This window comes from Hemicordylus capensis, chromosome 6, assembly GCF_027244095.1.
Source record: "Hemicordylus capensis ecotype Gifberg chromosome 6, rHemCap1.1.pri, whole genome shotgun sequence".
Classification (NCBI taxonomy): Eukaryota; Metazoa; Chordata; class Lepidosauria; order Squamata; family Cordylidae; genus Hemicordylus; species Hemicordylus capensis.
Window position 1 is genome coordinate 33,469,266 of NC_069662.1, and position 12,670 is coordinate 33,481,935.

General features: G+C 45.5%; 1 protein-coding gene across 3 annotated transcripts in view; it reads right to left on the minus strand.

Annotated features, from left to right (window-relative positions):
- Window positions 1–12,670, minus strand: part of LOC128328892 (cytosolic phospholipase A2 gamma-like) — a 34,010-nt gene that overhangs the window by 13,584 nt on the left and 7,756 nt on the right. For 2 of the 3 annotated variants that reach the window (XM_053259085.1, XM_053259083.1), the window contains exons 2-6: window positions 9,774–9,972; window positions 8,992–9,100; window positions 7,181–7,321; window positions 5,290–5,343; window positions 295–354 (exon numbers count right to left, since the gene is read on the minus strand). In XM_053259085.1, the coding sequence (XP_053115060.1) occupies window positions 295–354; window positions 5,290–5,343; window positions 7,181–7,321; window positions 8,992–9,100; window positions 9,774–9,869 (460 nt within the window). In that variant the 5' untranslated portion in view covers window positions 9,870–9,972. The remainder of the gene's footprint in view (window positions 1–294; window positions 355–5,289; window positions 5,344–7,180; window positions 7,322–8,991; window positions 9,101–9,773; window positions 9,973–12,670) is intronic. The other variant, XM_053259084.1, reaches the window with a different exon arrangement.

Here is a 12,670-nt window from a genome sequence, read left to right on the forward strand (position 1 = left end):
AGGCATAATCCAAAGTTCAACCTGACATTTACCAAATTCATCTCGAGATACAAGTGAACCATAGACCTATGCTCTGCACCATTTTAGCCCATGGATCTATTAAGAATACATTCATACTGACTAGCCTTGGGGCCTATCTGAATGTACAAGAGAGAAAAGGGCAAGCTGACCATGCAGCTAGCCCAAATTAATCTTCCGGATTGTCTAAGAATTTAAGGTTTGATCAGAGTACAAAAAAGAGAAGAGAAGCTGGGAGAGGAGACAGAGATCATAAAGCCTGTTGTAATGACTTACCGGACTCTGTTGAACTGTCAGGTCTTGGACTGTCATCTTTTGGGAAATCCATTAAAGCACCTTGAAAGGTGAAATGCATACATTCATATACTTGAGGGACTACTTCCATCGCAGCCATCTAGTCAGTGTGTTCACTTCTCCCTTTTGGCTTTGCCCAAACCAATGCCATTGCCAAAACACCATCACCACTTACCAGACACCGTCACCAAGGTTATCCTTCCATTTACTTTCCCTTTGCTCTGCATTTACCAGTGTTTTCTTAATTATGTTACATGAAGTGTTTTGTGCACTTGGGTAAAGAGTTGTAATAGTTTTCATTCAACACCACATGATTCTCTATACAGTGTATGATTTCTGAAACAGCTGAAATAGTTTGAAATCCTGATGGAAAGATAACCCGAGAGCCTGTGGGCAAGTGGGAAGTACTGGAAGACTCAGAGGCCATTCTCACATGCAGCCAATACTGGTCCTGGTCACATGCAAGAAACAGTAGTGGGAGGCGAGCAGCTACCAGCTGCAGCAAACCGAACCATGGGACCTGCCTCTAAAATGGGGTTAGGAAGCAAATGTTCCCTTAGTCAGTTTTTTAGCTTACTTTCCAGGACGCTTGTGAGATCACCCGGCTGTCTGTGGCTGTCCATGTGGCACAAGTGCACTAACTTTACGACTGTCTAATCAATTTGAACCAAATTTGGTACAGTTGTAGTGAGTGACACACAGTGACACCTCAGTGGAATAATTTGTGATGTCGTCTTTGGCCTCCTTGTTTACATTCATAGACAGCACTGCCCAAGTCCCCCCGGACTGGGGTGATAAAAGTCCCTATTTATTAAAAAGGGTGCCGAGCTGATCCATCAAATTATCATCCCATTAATTTATTGAGCATTATTGCCAAGCTATATGCTATACATCTTTTAGCTAAGCTCATTGATTGGGCTGATACCCATAAGGTCCTTATTCCTGAGCAGGTAGGCTTCCGTCCAGAGGTGTAACTAGGGAAAACGGCGCCCAGGGCAAACACTGAAATGGCGCCCCCTGCGCCCCCCCCCCCACATACTACATTATACTTAGGTTTTTCCTCACAAGCGCCCGCCGCCGCCAAGCCAAGCCACTGACTGGCCGCCAGGCGCCAGCAAAGCAATGTGGGGGGGGTGCGGGCAGCGCGGAAGGGACCGCTCATGGGGGAGGGGGCGCTGACGCACTCCCTTGACTGCTGCAGCGCTGCTGCACTGAGCAGGAAACATTTGTATTAACAAAAAAATTTAAAAAAAATTTAAAAAAAATTGTCATGGCGGCGCCCCCCCCATGTGACCAGAAAAGATGGCGCCCGGGGCACGTGCCCCCCCTGCCCCCCTATAGTTATGCCTCTGCTTCCGTCAAGGGCAGTCCACCACGGAGCAAGCATTTATATTACAGCACCTGGTCGAAAAATACTCCAGCAAGCCAGGCTCCACTCTGTACATGGCATTAATGGATCTGAAAGCCACTTTTGATTTGATCTCTAGAGACAGATTATGGGTAAAGCTGCAGGAGTTATCTCTGGATAAGTGATTGTTACTATTGATCTACAAATTACATGAGAGAACACCCGTCTGAGGGTCTGACTGGGTGTTCGGGGCCAAGTCTCGGCTGAAATCCCCACTTCTAGACGGGTGAAGCAGGGATGTATTTTGGCCTCTCTCTCTCTCTCTCTCTCTCTCTCTCTCTCTCTCTCTCTCTCTCTATATATATATATATATATATATATATATAGTTCCTTTTATGAATGTCCCCTCGATCCATCCCCCTAAACTGGTGCATAAACATGTTGCCATTTTGCTGTACGCCAATGACATGGTCATTATGTCTTTGACACCCGTTGCCTTGAGACGGGCCCTCTCATTGCTTCGTTCCTATTGCACTGAAGAGCTTATTGAAATAAATTATCAAAAAACAAAGTGTTAATTTTTGCTAAGTGCCCCAAACAGCATACATAGCGAGTGAATGGTCACCTCCTGGAACAAGACGAAATTTTAAGTATCTTGGCATGGTCTTCCACTATCTGAGCCATCGACAGGCACATCTAAATTACATCATGCAGAATGCTCAATCTTCAGTTCATGCGATTAGATCTTTTTATTTTACCAAGGGGAAACTTTATATACCAGCTGACATCAAACTATTTGTCACCAGGGTTAGGCAAATATTATATGGTGCTCAGCTGGGCCCTTTTGCTAATTTTGTAACCCTGGAAGCTATTCAAATAAAAATTCATTAGATCTATATTACAGTTCCCCAGATGTGTCCCCAGTGCTGTCATTAGATGTGAGGTGGGCCTTGGCTCTTTGGAAGCAGAATACTGGAAATGCATTTTTGCATTTTGGTTAAAATTAGCTTTCTTAGACAACAATCATGACCCCTTCTGCTTTTTTTGGGGGGGGGGGGCGGTGGGTAATACTGCTTTTCTCACCAGCCATTAGGGATGTGCAAAGCGCCGAACCGGTCCGGTCTAGCACGGGGTGGGGGTGTAGCTTTAAGGGTGGGGGTGTAATACTTACCCCCCCGCCGCCACTCTTCCCCCTCCGGTGCTGTGTTTTTTGACAAAGTTTCTGGGGCGGCAGCGTTCCTCCCTGCCGCCCCTGCCCCCATCGTTAGCCTGCCAGAGCTGAAGTAAGGAACACGCATGCGCCCGTTCTGGCGCACATGCGCACCCGCCGCGCACGCTCCGTATATGTCACATGTCGACGTGTGACATATATGGAGCACGCACGCGGCGGTGGCGGGTGCACACGCGCGCCGGAACAGGCACATGCGTGTTCCTTACTTCGGCTCTGGCAGGCTAACGACGGGGGCAGGGGCGGCAGGGAGGAACGCTGCCGCCCCAAAAACTTTGTCAAAAAACACAGCGCCAGGGGGGAAGAGCGGGGGGGGGGGAAGTACTACCCCCCGCCCTTAAAGCTACAACCCTCCTCCGTGCCTGACCGCCGGACCGGCTCGGAACCGGACCGGTTCGGAGGCCTCCAGCATGGCCTCCGAACCGGTTCGGGCACATCCCTACCAGCCATTTCACAGCTTTGTGTTTCCAAGGGGTAGGGTTTGAAAAGGAGCAGCTGGATCAAGTACCAGTGGTCCCCCCCTCCACAAACACCCACAGAAAACAGCAAAGATGCATGTGAAATACGACCCAAGTTACAGCAGAGGATTCTGATAACATGGATGCTGCCTTGTACGTTGTGTGGTCTAGTATTATTACTGCCCTATTACAGTTACTGGGATGGGGGGCAAAGTCAAGATGAAGTGACTTCCTTATGGCCACCTAGCAGGTTTATACCTGTGAGATTGGAACCAGAGACTTTACTAAGTTCTGGCCGAACTCCTTAGTGCAGGGGCCTTCCCTATATTTCAAGTGGGGGCAAAGGACCTTCAGTGAGAGCTATTCCCCATGGTGTTCTCTATTCTCTGCACAGTTTTACACTTCTCAGTGCTGGAAGGGCTATTTAAGAGAGACAGCGTCCTCTCTTAAGGGCTCTAGGAGGAAAGCACTGCAAAGGGCTATAGTTCCCAGCACTCTGTGCCCGCCTGCCAAGATAGTGCTGGGCTCCAGAGGGCTCAGTTTCCCTCAGGGAACTCCTGCCTGGGCAAAGCACAGCCTGATGAGAATGGTTGTCTCCACATGGTGCCAGGGGAACTGTGCAGCTTCAACCAAAGCTTCACACAGGCCCAAACAAACAACTGGGCGGGGTGCACTTAGGGTTGATGGGGGGTGCCACTAGAACCCCAGGCATTGCCAGGAAGAACACTGCACCAAGGGGGTGGGGGTCCCCAACAACTCAGGAGTGCGCTGTCAGGAGGGCAAGGGCAAGATGTGGAAATGGTCAGGGATGATGGCAGGTAGATGGAGACAGAAGCCAACAACTGCTTGGCTCCTCTGCCTCCCACAAAGCCAAGGGAAGGCAGGGCAGTGGTACTTCTTTGGCTGAAAGCCCAAGGGAGAGTTCCCTCTCAGAAGACATTTACTAGAGCTCGTCCTGAGAGTGGCCAAAGTAGTGTCTTTGCTATGCTGCCCTTGGCTTGGTGAACATCAGATGCTTCTGTCTCCCTGTCTATCTCCCCATGCCTTGGAGAAGCTGGACTAGATCTTTGCTTTACATTTGCAGCAGTGTCTCTTCCTGAATTTTGGATTCATGTGCAAGCTGAGAACCAATAATTAAGTGAAAAACCATTGAAATAAATTACTTCCTTTGCTGGATTCCTACTTGTGCAATCCAGCAATTTCAGCAGTTGCTGCTATAAGAGCAGCCCTGCTGGATCAGGCCCAAGGCCTCTCTAGTCCAGCATCCTGTTTCACACATTGGCCCAACAGATGCCTCCGAGAAGCTCACAGGAAAGAAGTGGGAGCAAACACCTAGTGAACAGCAAATCACTAGCAAATACCTAGTGAAAACAACTTAGAGCCTAAAATTAGATTGGCAGTCTCGAACACAAAGTCCAGGTTTGAGAAAACTGAACTAGGAGCAAGGAAGCTCATCCTCATTTAAAAAGGTAAATGTGCTTCATTTATCTCTACCTAAGCAAATCAATGGCCAACATCCTGATGAACAAAGTGTGATGGCTCCCGACCTCAATGAAGCACTAGCCTCTCTGCTGCTCTGCTGTGCTTCCAGAGTGTGGACAATCCTCCATCCTTGAGAAAGAGTGCAAATAATTTTTGGAGCTCGCCTGTGCTCTGGGAGCACTCCAGAAGTGCCCTGCTAGAATGGAAACATGTTTGCATGCTTAGCAACATGTTTCTGGTCTACACATCATTTGTTGGGATGTCAGTCAGCAGCTTTAAGCATGGGGGGAGTTGTGTTATTTTAGGGGGCCACAGTATAAAAACGTTTGAGAACCCTTGCCTTTGGGTCTTTGATGAACAAGAATAGCTTGTTCAGTCATACGACCGGGCCTTCTGGAGTAATGGGCTCCTATCAGATTCACACGGTCTCCAACAATAGCCCTGACCACAGACAGCCATACCTGACATCGTCTGAATAAGTTCCTTCTCACTTCCAAGGGCACTTCCCCATAAACCTGGAAATAAGGAAGAAATTGTATTAGTAGTATGGATGTGCACAAATTGGTTTTAAAAAATTAGATTTGTACCTGAATCGAATCACCCCTGATTTGTTAGGGGCAAAAAAGGGGTTCTGGGGGCATAAGAGTGGGGTGGGTGGTAGGTCCCAATGCATGGAAGCTACCACCCAAAATTTCAAAGAAATTGGGCAAATGGGTGATTTTTCTGGATTTTTAAATTTTCATTTCATGTGTCTTAAAGCTTTTTCCTATAGGGAATAATGAGAAATTTCAGCAGCCTTATAACTTCACGCGGGGGGCACCAGGGTGGCTTAGAATGGGCTGTGGTGGGTGGTAGTGCCCAATGGATGGAAGGAAGGTACTAACAAGATTTCAAAGAAATTAGGCAAAGGGGTGATTTTTAACAATTTTCTGAAGTCAGCATGTCTTTGGGGCAGAAAAGGGGTTCTAGGGACAGAAGAGTGGGTCAGGTGGTAGTGCCCCAATGGGTGCCTGCTAACACCCAGATTTCAAATAAATTGGTGAAAGGGGTGATTTTTTAAAAAAAATTAAAGAAGTGTGTGTCTTTAAGCTCCCCCCCCCCATGGGGAATAATGGGGATTTCAGCAGTTCCATAACTCCACTTGGAGGGCACCAGGGTGGCCCAGAGCAGGTTGTGGTACAGTGAACATAACGCGCCAACCACCCACAAGCCCATGTGGCACTGGGTTTTGTTGTTTTCAATGTCTGAGGTGTCCTGAGAGTAGATTCTCTGGTAGGAAATGAGAGGTTTTGAGGGTGGCTGGCACCCTTTGTGCACTACCCCACAACCTGCTCTGGACCACCCTGGTTCTCCCCCCCCCCCACACCTAGTGGAGTTATGGGGCTGCTGAAATCCCCATTATTCCCTATGTGGGGGGAGCTTAAAGGCACTCGAACTTCAAAAAAAAAGTTAAATATCACCCCTGTGCCCAATTTCTTTGAAATTTGGGTGGTAGCTTCGACTCATTGGGCACTACCACCCAACCCATATTGGACACAAAATGAAGGTCTGAATCCCTGAATTTTTTCGGGTATAAATCTGGGTGATTTGCTTTGTACCTGAATCTGGGCAATTGAACAGAGGCACGATTTGTTCTGTCTGCAAATCACCCAAATCAGCAAGATTCGGGTGCAAATCATTTTGTACCCAAATCGATTTGTACATCCCTAATTAGTAGTCCCGTGTTTCATTGATGGCAACAAGAGGCCCAAATTAATGTTCTGTTTTAATAAAATTGGATTTTTCACCATGTTCGCCTAAGATGGCCCAATCAACACCGAAAGGAGGAAGGTGCAGCCCCACCTCTCATACATGTGCACCATCCTTTCCCTGGACACCAGTTTAACCCCTGCTAACAGGGGAAAGGGGGACCTTTCAAAGGGATGATTATGTTAAGCAAGAGAAGAGCAACTGACTCTATTCACCCCAGCAGTGTCCTCCAGCAGTTGTTGCTGGTGTCTACCTTGTGTTTCTTTTTAAACTGAACCTTCTAGGCAGGGAACTACCTTCTCCTTCTGCATAAACCACTTTGTGAACTTTTTGATTAAGAGCAGTATATAAATAATTGTGTAGTAACGTAAGTTTTTTTAAATTGACAATGTTTATCTGCTATAACTGGTCCTCTCACATAGCCTATAAAGAGCAGTAGTATCATAACTTATTTGGTTTACATATATATATTTAAGTGTTGATTAGTACTTGGCTACACACCCTTCTTCATCATTCCTATCAGTTGATCATGCCGACAGAAAATAGTTCAGGAGTTTGGCATTCTGAGAATGGCAGACTTGGGAAGCAATTTGGATGGTGTACCTTGCAGATAGCAGATGTTTTTCCCCTTCTTTTTTTCATATAGTTGCCCTTTCTCAAATATGCTCCCGAAGTGTTTGATGTCAACATATGCACCTAGACCAGGAACCCCAGCTTCATGAGGGGTAAATTCAAACCAGGTGCCTAGAGAAAATAAATGGGGGAAATAAATGAAGACTGAGAATAAAAGAACTAAGCGTTATGTGAACTGAACATTCAGGAGACAGACTGCCACCAAATATTCCTTACAGCAGAATTCAAAGTGAATTTAGAGGGAATTCCCCCTGGAGGGGATTGGCTTCACACATCAGCAGAACTGCTACCACATTAATGTTTACACAATGTGTAGAAAAACCACTTATTTATAGGGATGTGGGAACCAGCTCAAACTCAAACTCAAGCCGGTTCACCATCAAACCTGGCTGGCTTGAGGGCTCACCCCCAGCTTGCCCTCTATCCAAAACACCAACACCCACCCACCCCACGGCCGGCCTGGGAGTTCCAACAGCAACAGCAACAGTAACAGCAACAAATTTTAAGGAACTCAACACTTCCAGGGTGTGCTGCTGCATCTGCGGGAAGATCTCTGGAGGTCCCCCCCCCCCCCGCTGGCCTCCCGGTCTCCAATTAGGTCAGTTCCAGCCATTTTGGGCCTCTTTGAACTGGCAGCGACCATTTTGGAGGCCACCATGCAAACACACTGGCCATCTGCATGACCTGCATTCATGGCAGTGCTCCTTAGAGGTGTTGCTCCTGGAGGCGGTGAGTTTCTTTTTAAAAAAAATATGATTTTGTTACAACTCCCAGTCTGGATCAAGCTGAACCGGGGTGTCTGTTCAAGGGGGGGGGGGCGCAAAACCAAGCATGGCCAGTTCTTTTGGAGTCCAATTTGGACTCAAACCAAACTGGGCATACTGGTTTCATGCACACCCCTACTTACCCATGCTATCATTCAACAATGTGGCAAGATGGGTTTACTTTCACTGCTTCTCTCGTTGTTAGCCCAGGAAATAAAAAATGCAAGCTCATGTCACATTTTCTTCCATGACAGTAAAATAGGGGAACACATCTACTCAGAGTTGCTTAATGCCTCACACACTCTCAAAGATAAAACTTCTACTAGGTGAGGTGTGATATTTCTTCTTTGATTTATTTTCATTAGTTAACCGAATATAATTTGAAGATATTGGCAAGATATCACCTTCAGATCTGTGGCAATGAATGCAGGTTCTTTGGAAGAGAACCCTGCTAACTTGGCAAAGAGGCACCTTTTAACATGGTGATTCTTTTTATTTAGCAGGAGGAGAATAACTGGCCCTATCCACCCCACCCCCGCACAGTACCTCCAGTGATGGTTGCTGGTGTCTGTCTTATGTTTCTTTTTAGATTGTGAGCCCTTTGGGAACAGGGATCCATCTTATTTATTTATTATTTCTCTGTGTAAACCGCCCTGAGCCATTTTTGGAAGGGCGGTATAGAAATCGAATAAATAAATAAATAATAAGAGATACTTATGTAACCTGATATTGAGTGCCTTCCAGAAGTATTGCAATAGGTTTTTATGTAAGCTGGCTTTGTTAACTAAGGTAGGTTATAAGATAGGAAGACCATGGTAGTTCAGGTTTATAATTAACATACTGTTAATTAACATACTGTTAATTATAAATAAACAATAAATAAAATGGCTCCATGTCCCCAAAGGGCTCACAACCTAAACAAGAAACATAAGACAGACACCAGCAACAGCCACTGGAGGGATGCTGTGTTGATTTCCCCGCCTTTCTTTCATCAGGATAAGCATGAAGTGCAATCACCTGTATTTTGTTCCTCACATGTTTCCTTGTCCACAGCTGCATAGATAGGATAAGGATTTTTCCCTGTCTCACAACATCTCCTGTGTGCAGACAGTTCAGACTCATCGAACTGAAAAAGACATGGATTTAATTCAGTCTATCAAATATGTTCGCAACCCACATGTGGCAGCCTGTTAAGAGAAATGGTTCTCACCTTGTCTCTCAAAACCATTTCTGTCTACCCCCAGGCAGCCCCATCATATTTTATATGCGGGTGTGGTTTTTAAAAATTGATCAGCTTAGCTTAGTGATAAGGACATTGTTAAGTTCTTCTCTTGTCTGCACTTGCAATGGAATGAACTGTTCCAGACCTCTCCTATCCTCCAACAGGCTGAAGTTTATAAGCTATGGAGATATCTACGATTTGGGCATTCCATGTACATATCTTTAAATCAGAATTTTAAAAGGTGTACTTTGCAATGTATAGTTATACCAGATGTTGGCGTGAGAAATACATCACAAGATAAAAGTGTGGTGTCTTGATGACCCCCACAAAAAAACAACCTAGAGGAATTTTTAGCATACAGAATCTGAATAGAAAATCCAGATGGAAAATGAGAGTTCCATCCATCCTTGCTTTGGATGGGTCTCTCATGGAGAGTGTAACATTTGAGGGATCATAGCAGAATCTCAGGGGGATGTTATTGTCAGAGTTGCATAAGAACAGCAGAAATCTCTGCAACCTTTCTTTTCTTTTCACTTTACATGGGGCTTTGGGCATTACTATTTTATTCTCTACCCACCTCCTTTAGTAGCTTGTGCACAATAAAATAGGACCAGAAATCAGTCAGAGAGTAAAGTTCATCTTTTGAAGCCTCCATCACAGCTGTTTTGGCCATCTTCAGATCCCACTTGCTTTTGACAAGATTTTCACGCTGATGTTTTTCCAGTAACTCTATCTTTTGTACCCAGTCTTCAGTTCTATAGAGAGCCGATATGCACCTTTGAACAAAAAAAAAATTATCGTATTTTTATACCGCCTGATATGTACATCTCTAGGCAGTGTACAAGATTTAACACATTAAAGATCAACACAGATTAAAATACACAAGACACAATAAAAATAGTATAAAACAGTTATTAAAAAAATTATTAGAATTCATTCAAATTAAAAGCTTGCAAGAACAGGAGAGTCTTGAGGGTCTTCTTGAAAACAAACAGAGAAAGAGATGCTCTTATTTCAACAGGGAGCATATTCCAAAGCCACAAGGCAGCCACAGAGAAAGCCTGGTTCTGAGTTGCCACCAGATGAGCTGGTGGCAACTGGAACTGGACCTCTCCAGAAAATCATAATAGGCAGAAGGTTCATGGCAAAGGAGGTGCTCTCTTAAATAGCCTGGACCCAATACATTAAGGGCTTTATAGGTAATAACCAGCACTTTGTATTTCACCCAGAAACATATTGGCAGCCAGGGCAGTTCTTTCAAAACCAGTGTTATGTGGTACCTTTGTGTTGTCCCAGAGACCAATCTGGCTGCCACATTCTGTACCAATTGTAGTTTCCAGACTATGAACATAGACAGCCCCACATAGAGCGCATTACAGTAGTCAGGTCTGGAGGTTAACAGCATATGGTTCTTTACAAACAAGATCTCCTGTATTCCGGCCGACTTGGACTCCACTATTTTAGCAAAGTCTATGGAGGAGGTGTCCAGCGATCCCTCTTGTAGTATTAGATTGGATCTGTTTCAATCTGTGACTCCTGAGAATGTGGACAAGCTGCTTGGGGTGGTGCGGCTTACCACCTATTATCTGGATCCTTGCCCGACTCGGCAGCTTCTATCTAGCAGGAAGATTGTTGGAGGTGGCCTGGTTAATATCATAAATGCATCGCTGAGCGAGGGTAGGGTGCCTCCTTGTCTGAAGGAGGCAATGGTTAGACCAGTCCTTGAGAAGCCTTCCCTAGACCCCTTAGTGATGGATAGTTACAGGCCAATCTCCCTGGGTTGGGCAACGTGGTTGAGAGGGTGGTGGCTGACCAGCTCCAGGCAGTTTTGGAGGAAACTTTTTATCCAGACCCATTTCAAACTGGCTTTAGAGCCAGCTATGGGGTTGTGACAGCCTTGGTTGGCCTGATGGATGACCTTCACTGGGGAACTGAGAGAGGGAGTGTGACTGTTGGTTCTTCTGGATCTCTCAGCGGTGTTCAATACCATCGACCATGGTATTATTCTTGATCACCTGGGGGAGTTGGGGATAGGGGGCACTGCTTTGCAGTGGTTCCACTCCTATCTCTTGGGTACATTACAGATGGTGGAGTTTGGTGACAGTTGCTCCTCAAAATGGGAGCTTTCATATGGAGTCCCTCAGGACTCCATTCTGTCACCAGTGCTTATCAATATCTACATGAAACCACTGGGTGAGGTCATCAGGAGATTTGGTGCTGGGTGTTATCAGTATGCTGATGACACCTAAATCTACTTCTCATTTTCATTTTCAAGAAATGGCACTCATTCTCTAAATGCCTGCTTACAGGCAGTAATGGGCTGGATGACGGATAACATATTGAAGCTGAATCCAAGCAAGACATAGGTGCTCACTGTGGGGGCTCAGAATCTGAGGGGTGAGTTAGATCTTCCTGTGCTGGATGGGGTTACACTTCCCCAGAAGGAGCAGGTGTGCAGCTTGGGAGTACTCCTGGACCCAGGCCTCACCCTGGTATCTCAGGTGGAGGCCATGGCCAGGAGTGCTTTCTATCAGCTTCAGCTGATTCGACAGCTGCGCCCACTCCTTGAAAAGGGTGACCTCAAAACAGTGGTGCATCAGCTGGTAACCTCCCGGCTTGAGTATTGCAATGCGCTCTATGTGGGGATGCCTTTGTACATAGTTCTGAAATTTCAGTTAGTTCAAAATGCGGCAGCCAGATTGGTCTCTGGGGCAACCTGGAGAGACCATATTATGCCTGTCCTGAAACAGTTACATTGGCTGCCAATATGTTTCTGGGCAAAATACAAGGTGCTGGTTATTACCTTAAAGCCCTGAACGGCTTAAGTCCGAGTTATCTTAGAGAGTGCCTTCTTCTGCATGATCCCCATTGCACATTAAGGTCATCTGCTGATCTTTTATTGAGGTTTTTATTTTCTCTATGTGATGAAGATAAAATTAGAACTGTGGCTAAATACTGTTATATTCTTTGTAAAATACGTGCTAATGTTTAGTTTATGTTTGTATGTCTGTATTTGTAATACTGCTGGTCAAGGACCGAATAAATATTATGTATGTATGTTAAGGTCATCTGCAGAGGTCCGTCTCCAGTTACCACTGGTTCATCTGGTGGCAACTCAGAGGTGGGCCTTCTCTGTAGCTGCTTCTGGGCTGTGGAATGCACTCCTGGCAGAGATCCGTAATTTGAGTTCATTACTGTCTTTCAGGAGAGCCTGGCCTTCCAGGGTTATTAAACTACTGTAAACTGTTGTAAAGTGTTTTAAATAGTTGCCCTGGGTTTCTAGGGTTTTTAGCTGTTTGCATGTTTAATACGTTTTGTCCTGTTGTAAGCCTCCCTGAGACATTTTGAAAGGGCAGTATATAAATCGAATAAATAAAAAACAAATAATAAATATGTACCACTGTTTTAAGGTCATTTACCTCTTGAAATGGATGTAGCTTATCTATCAGCCGAAACTGATAAAAAGCGCGCCTG